Here is an 11,811-nt window from a genome sequence, read left to right as displayed (position 1 = left end):
GCATGATGTAGGTCTTTACGTGTGGCACTTAATCTTTCTCTTCTACCCAAGATGTATGTAATATTACTACTATCTTGGCTGAAAGTGGAGGTAATTTCAAAGCTTACATTTTGTCTTCCTTTCTACAGCAGCTCTTACTCTACAGACTAAGGAACCACTATGAGTATTTTTTTCCCAAACATTGCATCCCTGCCAGTTAAATATATTCAGGGATGCTAGGTAGATTTTTAAAACTGGTAGACTAGGAGTTAGACTCGGGCCAGGACTTAATTTATTACCTAACCTCTATTATGACCCCACTATAATGGGGGCAGGGGTGCATATTTGATCCCTAGTTATTATTGTCACCTTGGAAACTGTGCCCAATTATACTCAGAATATTGGCTATTTTCCATTTCCTGGCATATGGTTACCAACTAAGTCCCATTGGGGAAGCATACTATAGGCACATGCCGTAGTAAACAAGGTCCTTCCCTCCTGCGGACTTGGTATTTCTGTAAGTGGGCGGGCTCTGGATCTGAGAAGTGACTCAGGACCAGAATCTGAACAAGAATTCATGACTTTTTCTTGTGGTGGCTGCTCTCGGCCTCCTGATCATCCCTTTTGTAGTTCTTTTGACTATGTAGATTGGCCAACGCCCTTATGAGCTGACCATCTTGTACCCACCAAAGCCATGTTCCATTAACCATTTCTATAGAGATAAATGTGCTGTCCACTAATTAAGACCTTTGGCTGCCCCCTTGATCCTGCAGTTCATTAAGATAATTTACCCATGTTGCTCCTGACAGTTAAGTGCCACAGCCTAGAATCTATTATTGCAGGATCTCATCATCCTCTTTGTTATCAGGGCACACAACTCTGTATAACAGCATTTCCTACCATCAGCCCTGGTCTTCAGAAGACAGCTTGTATTGAGCTTCTAAATGATGGTATTCCTTTAAACAGAGCATTCCTTGTTTTGGTAAATGGAGGAACCTCTCTGTACTGTTTTACATTACACAGTATATTCAGTCTAACAGACATACTTCCCTGAGCTTCTTGATCCCTTCTTCCCTTCGTCTGCCTTGGAAGTTCTGTTACTTAGCTAGACTAAGCTAAGTGGCTGAGGCTTTATCCAAGTGTCCTAGAACTACCCTAGCCCTGTATCGACACAAACTCCCAAGGTGTCTGCCAGGGCTAAATCCGGAAAGTGCTTACATGTGAATAAACTCTCATGCAACTTTACGTTCCTTCTCCCTTGACCCAGAATCCTCAGGATCCAGGCTCATCTGCACTATCAGCTCCTCTGAGTTTATTTGAGCAAGGTTCCACAGCAACTTTGGCAGGTCCAGCACTTGAGCCATGTGTTGTGCCTTCTTCATGTGGGACCCAGGAAATTTAACAAAATTCCCTACGCCTGGACAAACAGAGCAGGACTGACTCTATTTTGTGCTGCACCCGCCTTGTGCTGACCTGCTTATTGCTTAGGGCACTGCCCCACCCTAGTCAAGCCCAGGGCACACCCTAACCGGAAATCCGGGTCAGTGATAGGCCAGTTCAAATGGATACTTTAGGGTAACATGTAATTCAATCGGCCACCTGCGAGTGGACCAGCATGACTGTGCAACTTTCTGCATATCCCATTGGCCACTGGTCCCTATAAAGCTGCTATGCCTCTTAGTCTTGGGGTCCAAGTCCCTGCTCCGCTGCGTCAGGTATACTTGGACCCAGCTGGAGCTTGTAAATAAACCCTTGTGTGTTTGCATCGGTGTCGGCTCCTTGGTGGTTTCTCGGATTCGCGATCTTGGGCACAACACTTCACCCTAATTATCAGCTTAGTGTCAGAGCAGGTGAATCACATGTATCCTGAGGAGGGTACATGTGATCCTTAGAGGTAGAAGTTAACGCAACCTCTTCAAGTAAGGGAGAGGAAGGCAGTGAGTGGTAGTTTAACAGGAAGAAATGGGTTACTTCTGCAGGTCCATAGCTAAGATATTCAGGTGCACTAACCGAGATATCCTCATTCCAAGTTTCAGGTCTTACTTCTTTCCAACCGTGTCCCTGACCCTGGCCTAGCAGACATGATGGTGCTGGAATCCAATCTTCTCTTGAGCTCTGCCAATCTTAAAGTCTTGGCCCTGATCCTCAGCATTTTCCATCCTCCAGCCACATGAGATGAGTCTTTCTATACGCTGTCAAGGAGGCCCTCTGGCTTTCATACACAACCTTTAACTAGTGATTAATCACCCTCAGCATTTCTCTAAAGTATTCATTGCCCCCAACAACCAACATCCAATTCCACAGTCTTTTTAATTACTCTTCTCTAGAACTTCTCAAAAGCCTGAGACACTGTCCCTACCAGAGCATTCCCTGTATCCCATTCTGGTTAAGCACCACTGAAAGTTTCAACAGTTACATTGCTGGTGGTGATCCATGCTCCATGTGCCACTGGTAATAGGATCCTCCATTGCCAGCCTGCCAGTGAGTGATCAGCTCCAAAAACAAACAAGGGGTAGTGGAAGGAGAGGTGGGCGGGGGGATGGAGTGACTGGGTGATGGGCACTGAGGAGGGCACTTGACAGGATGAGCACTGGGTGTTACACTATATGTTGGCAAATCGAGCTTCAATTAAAAAAATACAATAAGTAAATTACTTAATTTTAAAAAAAAAATCTGTTTCCTGAGACCATTCTTGGCTATTGCTGCCTTAGGTGGACTTCCCTGAAAAACAGACTGAGATGGAGACTTACCTGCAGGGTATTCGCTGTGGTATCCATCGGGATCAAAACCTGAGAGTGTCCATAGGAAGTAGGATGAGACAAGAAGAGTTAAAAGAACAATACAGTAATAACAAAGGCCTCTGCTGAGCTCAAGGGTATCACTGGAGCTGAGATGGCCTTTCAGAGTTGTACAGCCTCAGGCTAGGGCTGGGCTGGGCTTTCATAACTTGGATGTAGGAGGTCTTCAGAGAAGAGTCAGGACTGAGGTGAATTAACTCTCTTAGGCTGATGGATATTCTAACAGCAACTCTGCTGAGTGGGCTCAGCCACCAACTCTGCTAGCAGCTGAGAGAATGTGTGTTTTGGCCCTAAAGGGTGCACCCTAGAACATTCTGAAAAGTCTAGCTTCTATCCCCAAATTTGTGCTGTTTCCTCCCTCTCCCTATAGATATATTTAAATATATATATATAGTATACCCTTCCACTTAAAAATATAAATATGTGCACACACTATATACTCACACACTCATTCTTTTTCTTAGAGAATTGGTAGCCTATTGTACTGGTTAATTTTATGTGTCACCTTGACTGGGCCACAGGGGTGCCCAGACATATCCTTAAGCATTGTGGGTGTGTTTGTGATGGTTTTTGGATGAAATTAACATTTAAATCAGAATGCTGAGTGAAGCAGATGTTCTCCCCAATTTGGATGGGCTTCACCCAATCAGTCAAAGACATCTTACAAATGTCAAATAAAAAGGCTGAGCCTCATCAAAGTAAGGGAGAATATCCTGCCTGTATTCAAACTGGGACACTGGCTTTTTCCTGCTGTCAGGATTGAACTGAGTTTTTTAATAAATCTCTTACATTATTTTAAATATATCACCAACACCATGATTTTACTTAAAGGGATTTATTAAAAGCAATTGGCCCACATTATTATGAAGGCTGACAAGTCCCAAGATCAGAGTGAGACAGCAATCTGAGATTTAAAAGAGCCAAAGGTGAAGTTCCAGTCCAAGTCTGAAGGAAGGCCTGAGAACCAGGAAAGCCAATGGTATAATTCCAATTTGAAGGCTGGCAGTCTTGAGACCCAGGATAAGCTAATGTGTCACTTTTTCTGAAGACAGGAAAAAGTTGATATTCCAAATTGAGGACAGTTGGGTAAACGGAAATCTCTAATTTAGAGGAGAATCAGCCCTTTTAGTCTATTCAGGCCTTCAACTGATTAGATGAGGCCCACCCACATTAGGAAGAACAATTTGCTTTACTCAGCCTATTGGTTTAAATGATGTTAACCTTATTATACACTAAGTCTCCAACTTACAATGACATAACTTGTAACTTTTTGACTTTATGATAGTGCAAAAGCAATATGCATTCAGTAGAAACTACACATTTTGAATGTTTATCTTTCCCTAGGCTAGTGATTTGCAGTACAATACTCTCTTGTGATACTGGGCAGCAGTAGCGAGCCACAGCTTCCACTCAGCCAGCTACTTATTCATGAAGGTAAAACCAACAATACACTTAGGACCATTCTACCCAAATAAGCATTCTGTCTTTCACACTTGGTACAGTGTGAATAATAAACTACATGAGATAATCAACAGTTTATTATAAAATTAGCTTTGTGTAAGCTGGTTTTACCCAACTGTAAACTAATGTAAATATGCTAATGTAAGCAGATTTAAGGTGGGGTAGGCTAAGCTGTGATGTTCAGTAGGTCAGGTTTATTATATGCATTTTTGACTTAGGATATTCTCAACTTACAACCAGTTTATTGAGGAAGATAGATCTATGAATACACAGTCATGCTACTGACTCTATTTCTCTGGAGAACCTTGGTATCTTGGTATCTTTACCAAGGATACTACATACATAGAGTCCTGAGAGTGGGTCATGGGTATGTATGAAATGTCTATTTTTAATTTTAAAAATTTTTCACAAAGTTGGAGCACCTGGATGGCTCAGTCTGTTGAGCATGTGACTCTTGGTTTTGGTTCAGGTCATGATCTCATGGTTTGTGAGATCAAGCCCCACATCAGTGTCCTGTGGAATCTGCTTGAGATTCTTATTCTCTTTCCCCTCCCTCTGCCTCCCCTCCTGCTCGCATGCTCTCTCTCTAAAATAAATAAATCTTAAAAAAAAATTTTTTCACAAAGCTTGGCATATTCTTTTAAAAAAAATGTTAACAGTACATTACATTCCCACCAGCAATATATGACATTTCTTATTCCTCACATCCTCTTCAGCATGTCACCTGTTCTAAATTTTTGCTCATTATGATTAGTGAAAATAAAATTTAATTGTTCTTTTAACTTGCATTCTCTGGCTACTAGTGAAATTAAGCATCTCTACCTATTCCTTGGCTACTGAGATATAGTTTTCATGACTTGCCTCTTTTTGTCATTTGCACAATGCTTTCTTTTTCTTACTCAAATATAATGGGAGATGAGACCCTTTTGATTATTTCTTGAGGTGAAACTATTAACTGGCACAGAAGCTTCCCTAATTTTAGCACATCCTAACCAAACTCAAACTTGATCTTCTTTCAATACCCACCCACCCCACCACCCCAGCCCCAAAACAAAGGGAAAAGAAAAAGAGGGAAAAATACTGCCAGGTACTCTGTGTGGTACTGTTTATAGCTCCATGACAGCTGGCACAGTAGGCATTTAAAGAACATTTGTCAAATGACTGAAGACCAAGGACTGCTCTAAATGTTCTGCTTTGTAGAACTTTTATACATCTCTGAACTGATGGAAATCCTAATAATCACAGACTGAATTTCTATGGCCTCAATGGAAGGAAGCTCAGAGTTAGATAAATATTAGTGATTTTTCTTACATTCCAGAGCCCATGAGGTAAAATTCATACATGCCACAAATCTAAGGAAATGTGTCAAAAAGAACATTTGGAGAGGACTAGAACGGTTAAAAAAACAAAACAAAACAAAACAAAGCAAAAAAACGAAAACACCAACCTTGGTCTAACTGGAAGAGGAACCTCATCCACAGTTCAGAAGATAAGACCAAATACAAAAATGTGGGCCAAAAATGAAAAATCAGAATATGAGAATGTTAAAACTTAAGAAAACAATTTAGCTTTGACTTTGGGATGGAACACTCAAGTGAAGCCCAACAGGATTTTGTGTTCAAAAGCAACTAGGTATCTGCCAAAATTAGTTTTCATCATTTGAGCAAGAAGGGACCAGGTGAAAAACTTACACCTATCTTTATAAAAATAGCTTTTGTAATTTCTCAATATAGATTTTAGAAAAAGATTTGTCATCTCCCACCTCAGATTTGTACATAACTACACTACCTGATACATTCATCTTAACTTGTGAAGTAACTGAGTTTTAGAACAATTTAGTGAATTTTTGAATATTCAAAGTAAAATATTAAGTATTAATTAAATAAATCAACATCAACAACTGTTTAACAGTGATAAAATATACTTTTATTTACTTTGTTGAGTCAGAAGGTCGTAAAAAAATTATTGCTAAAGTAGATATCAGGCAAACAGAAAGGTACTTTAGAAGTCCAGTTACCTTGGAGTTTATTTAAACTAAGAGGAAAGGTCATAATGTTTTCATGCAATACATATTTGGTTCTTTAAATAACAACCATGACAAATAACAGAAAGAATTATGGAATGCTGCACTTGTGATCCATACAAAACACCAACATTGTGGATTGTACATAATTTAAAGAAATATCTCAAATACTGTTTGAAATACTGTAGTAGCCAATACATAGAGGCATGCCTTCAGGTGGGCACAGGAATGCAGTTTAGAAAAGAAAGAGAAATATCATACTGGAACTACTCAATTTCTTCAAAATCACTGAGCAAGAAAAGCAACATTGAACTTTCATACTGATTTTACACAACTTTTATACAGTACCTTGACTTAAATCCAAGAGCAAAAATTAAGACTCTCCTCCTCTATTTTTGGTAAACAAGTGCATGGTAAACTTAGATGACTTTTCCCCCTGGATTTTACCTGGGAGTGGCCTTTTAAATTTTTTATTTAAAAGAGGGCAGGTTTGGCACTTTTATACTGATGTCACCAATGTTAATATTTCTTGGGATCTCAGGAAGATTCATATTCTTTACAGCTGATACAGCACGGGCTGGAGCTCCTGCTAAGCCAGCCTGTATACAGAAGCAAATAAAAGAAAAAGAAAATGTACAACTCAGGTGTAGCTCATCAAGAAACACTAAAAATGGAGAACAATGATAAAAGATTCTCATATAACAAGCTCAGAGACCAGATGGTAGTTTGAGTGGTATGGGATGGCTACTTTGAAATTCTAATCTATAAAGAGAAAAACAGTTGACACATTAAAAAATACAGTGAATACATGCAGTGATAAGAACATAAAGATTTAGATACAAATTAACCTGTACTACTTAGATATCATATATAATATTCAAATGACAAAACTAGGTCTTCACCTATATCCTGACTTATGATATAAGCATGAAGCATATTTTACATTAGTTTCCTTTTTAAACATCTTTTGCAATAGTCATGATAGATTTGGGGTTTTGTTTTTGGCTTTTTTGTTTTGTTTTTTTGCTTTTAAAATAGCGTTTTATTATCAAAATGTGCTGTGAAATAAAAAATGAAAGTAATAGATCAAACTCATTTAGTTCCTTTTCTTAGGGCCAACCCCTTGAAACATTTCAAAACAACAATTTTTTTTAAATTATTTTAATTATGGAGGGTCTTCTAAACTTTTCTAGGAAAGTTCTGAAACACTGAAAAAAAAATCAGGCTTTTAAAGTAAGCCTCAATCCAGAGAAGAGTTCTTCCTAAAAATGAAACTGTAACGAGGATCTTTCCAACTCTTCCATGCATTAGAAAAAATATTAAAAAAAAATTATAATGATTAAAAGTACTGTGTCATATAAAGTATATCCAACAACATATGTTCAGTTTACAATATACAAATTTGGACAAAGAATAGTATTAAATGCAAAAGGTAGTATTTATATAATTAAATGAATTTTAAAACTTCCAGTAGCATTAGTGTCACAATATTTCACTTTCATCTTAATAGGGAAATTTATCATTTGTGAAATAATTTTGAAAAACATATGCTTAAAAATAAAAGAAAAATGCATATATGTCATCTTTTTCAAATAGCTACAACAGTCTTCATACTTTTAAGGTTTAAGTTAGATTAATATTTCATCAATTTTTATTCAGGTGATATAATAAAGCCAACAAACACATCTGAGTTCAGTGGCATACATCATCTTGACAAAAGCAGAGACAATTAGGTAACAAAAACAAATCTTCCACTTTGCTTAGATCACATATATGAGACAATGTCTGTGTAATTAGAAATACTAGTTTTAATGTCCCTTTTTGAAATTTTAGGGTTTTTTTCTTATGTAATCCTACCTCTTTTGTTAATTAAAATAATAATAATAATAAAGCTGTTACCTGAGAAAAATCTTGACTGATACAAAATAGGCCAGTGTAAACTATTTGCTGAATAAAGGATACAAACATTGTTAAGCAATGAAATAAAAGCCACGGATTATCAAGTCAGAATTGGAAAATAATAGAAAAATCAGTAAAATAGTATTAATAATAGATATGGTCCACACAGACAATAATATAAATGAAACACTCCATATCCAATTAAAGAATGAATAGGGCTGGAGTATTCAGTTTTTATAATTTAATGGAGGAAAGTTGTTTTTGATTGACCTCTACATTTATACCTACCTGAAACAATGCAGTTATTTTTATACCTCCCCAAAAGATACTGGAGATATCAATAAATATTGTTTAGGGTGGCATGTATCATATTCAAAAGGGTCTTTAACCTGATTATTTCAAGTTTAACGTCTAGCTACCAAAATTTAAAATGATTTAGGATCAAAGAAGGATCCAATTCAAAGAAGTTCACCATCTTGTAGGCTCTCTTTTTTTACACAAAAATATGTTTTCTGCCAAGGAACAAAAATTATTATACAAAATTACAGACATCCTGGAGCTAGTATCAGTTCTCCAGGTAGAAGGATTTTGTAATTCTTCTAATTAAAAAAACAATTTGTCACTATTTTTACTTGGATGTGTCTATATAGGATACAAATGATTAGTAGACTATAAAAAAGTATCGATAAGATGTGAATACAAATATTTTAAAGGACACAAATTACTAGAGGATTTTTATTATTGAGACAGGAAGAGAGAGAGAGGGTAGATATGTATGTATATTTTACTGGATACTATGATTTTTACTTTTAAAAATAGTAAAAATAATTTTCTTAGTATTAAATTAAACGTCATTGTCAAGAAGCCTTCTTGAACAGCTAAACTTAACTTAAGCAAAGAAAATGAGAATAAAAATGCATCCTGTTATTAAATTTCTTTAGATTAAGTTGTTTCTTTGTGACCAGAGATGGTGTCGACTGTTGGCTGCTAATGAGAATACATAAAGTCAATATAGCAATTGATTTAAATAGCATAATGTGCCAAGTTCTTATTATGTAAAACCAAAGGAAGTTTCTAAGTACAACAAACTACAATTCCTCTAAACATAAGCAGCAAGCCATAGACATGCAAAGGATGGTAACTATTCAGAACACGCAAATGAATTAAGAGAATCAAATTATTTCTCAAGCATGTTCAATACTTTTGTGTAGTATGTCGTGAATTTAAATGGTAGGAAATAAAAAAAACCTGTAATGCATACTTCATTAAGTTTTAATTAAACTAACATTTTAAGAAATCAGATTTTGCAGAATATATAAAAAATATTAAAAAGATTGTTGGTCAGTAAGTAGATGCTTAAATGAGCTATCAATATTTATATATAAAAACTTAGGGCTTAGAAATAAGACTTCTCAGGTAGCCAAAACCAGAACTACTATAATTTTATTTTCAGACTTCCATTAAAGTGAAGTCTGAAACATTTTTATTAAAGAATAAAATGTGAAAGAGGTAATTTACTATTAGGAGATCAGTTTACCAACAGAAAGGTATAAAATAATTTCATTTTGTTAAGATTTTTTTTCAGTAAGATATTATATTCAAAGCAACAACTTTTACTAATTAATTTTTTGAACGCTAAAATTTACAGAAAGGAAGCTTACCTGACTTGTTAGTAGTATGTACAATTTAAAATGTAAAATTAAGATATTTCTGACAGTACACATAACTCCTAAAGATTTAAGATTACACAGTTGATACCAAGCAGAAATAAAAAGAATGAAACCCTACTGGAGAAATAACTTGTTTCCATCTATGTTGTTATACTCGAGCACCACCATGGCAGGTAAACTGCAGCAACTCCACTAACAAAAAAAAAATATATGAATCCAAAGCAGTTAAGAGTATGAACTGGATGAAAGAATGAAGTACAGTATATAAAAAAATGGTCATGTTTTCTCTCCCATGAGTTTAAATAAATTAACAGAATTAAGAGAAAGAAAACAAAATGAAGTCTGCAAGTATACCAAAATGAGGCCAAACAGATAGAAGACTTATACAGACATACTCTTGGAAATTTCAAGCACTTGAATCACAAAGATAGTAATGGATGGATATGATTTGTTTTTGATTTTGTTTTTAAATTGCCAGACCCAAAAATAAACAAAATATGTGCAAGCAAAAGTGGAAAAAGCAGCATTACTAAAATATATTTCAAAGAATCGGAAGGCTCCCTTTTCCTCATGCAATAAGCAATTAACTTTCTCGAAGGGAAAAGGAAAGAATCTAGATATTTATTTCATCTAATACATAAAATACTACCTACCATCTTAAAATATTTTTTTCACACTTTACATACAGAGTAAGATGGTAGTGGGAATAATCCATACATACTAAAACCTTTTACCCACCCTTCCTGCTTGAAGTTGCTATATGCACATTCATAATTTTGCCCTAACAGCAAAGTGAAAGAACATCAACATTAATAAACACAGTATTAAATGGTTTCAGACTCAAAATCATTAACAAAATAATGGCAGCTTTTGAATGTATGTTTTGAGCAAAACGGAAAAAGTCAGTATTTTAATTTCTGAATGTAAGGTAGACTAACTCTTAATCTGGGAATTTGTAATAGGTTTGCTCTTTGCTTTTAAAAGCAGTGCTTTAATATTTCAATTATAAACAAACAGGTTAGAAATGCTAATGATAACCCTCTAGTGAGTAAGAACTATAACATTTTATAAAAAATTTTATCAAAATTAGAATATTTAAAAATCTTAAAACCTTCTAAATTATATAATCCATTTAATATAATCTTCAATTTAGTTTTAATTTCTACTACAGCTTTGCCTGTGTGAAATAAATATAGCAGACTAATGTCCAGTTCATGGATTTTATTTGCCAACCACTATAAGTGAATTCAAGGGTCCTCATCATAATTTTGTAGAAGAACAGAGTAAACTTCATTGTCAAGGTAAGAAGCAGAACCAACTCACAAGCTGACTTTCCAGCATCATTGTATGTTAGGGCCACTTTTTCTTATTCTCTGTCCTTTGACAATAAGTATTTGATTTAAAAAGAGAAGAAAGCTAATTACTAGTTCCAGTGATGGAAGTTAACAGACCCAAGTGGCTCTTTGCTAGAAAATGACAATTTGACATAAATTAAAGACTAGAACACAGAAATTGGCAGTGACCTGGATCAGTGGAATAAATGAGACCATTATGTATTTTCTATTCTAGGGATGAAGTAATATAGATCTAAGGACCAAAAATGGTACTCTCAGTTTCGTGACAGAGCCTACAATCTTGGGATAAGAAATTAAAAAGCTGCCTGTGTGTTGCTGCTTCTCAAAAACATACAGAAAGTAATAATTAGTGGCTAAAGAGCAATGCCAAATTCTCAGTGGCCTTTTTCTAATTAGTAAAGTGGGCAATCCAACTTGTTGAGTTTATATATATATATATATATATTTTTTTTTTTTTCCGCTTTGGGACTCAATAAAGTATTTTCATTTTGAAATTTTGAAATGGAGTCCTATAAGCATTTTCAGTTTTCATTTTTATACAGCTTTGTACAAAAAAAGCTGCTCACCATTTAGATTCAAAATTTTTAAAAATAATTTTAAACAGTTAACTTTGGGTATGAAAAATG

At 35.4% G+C, this 11,811-nt stretch overlaps 1 protein-coding gene across 7 annotated transcripts in view; it reads right to left on the bottom strand.

Moving 5' to 3' along the window:
- Positions 1–6,141: 6,141 nt before the first annotated feature.
- The window catches only part of AP3S1 (adaptor related protein complex 3 subunit sigma 1), a 68,198-nt gene continuing 62,528 nt past the window's right edge, over positions 6,142–11,811 (bottom strand). For 4 of the 7 annotated variants that reach the window (XM_077911276.1, XM_077911274.1, XM_077911275.1 and 1 more), the window contains one exon: positions 6,142–6,860. Coding sequence is in view for 4 of the 7 variants with exons in the window: in XM_077911274.1 (XP_077767400.1) it covers positions 6,732–6,860 (129 nt within the window). In the remaining 3 variants the exon portion in view is untranslated. Of the gene's footprint in view, positions 6,861–8,160; positions 8,209–11,811 lie in introns of all 7 variants that reach the window. The other 3 variants (XM_077911273.1, XM_077911271.1, XR_013387428.1) reach the window with 2 other exon arrangements.

The sequence above is a fragment of the Canis aureus genome, chromosome 10 (assembly GCF_053574225.1).
Source record: "Canis aureus isolate CA01 chromosome 10, VMU_Caureus_v.1.0, whole genome shotgun sequence".
Classification (NCBI taxonomy): domain Eukaryota; kingdom Metazoa; phylum Chordata; class Mammalia; order Carnivora; family Canidae; genus Canis; species Canis aureus.
The sequence above is the reverse complement of the archived record's forward strand: the minus strand, read 5'-3'. Positions and strand labels throughout refer to the sequence as shown.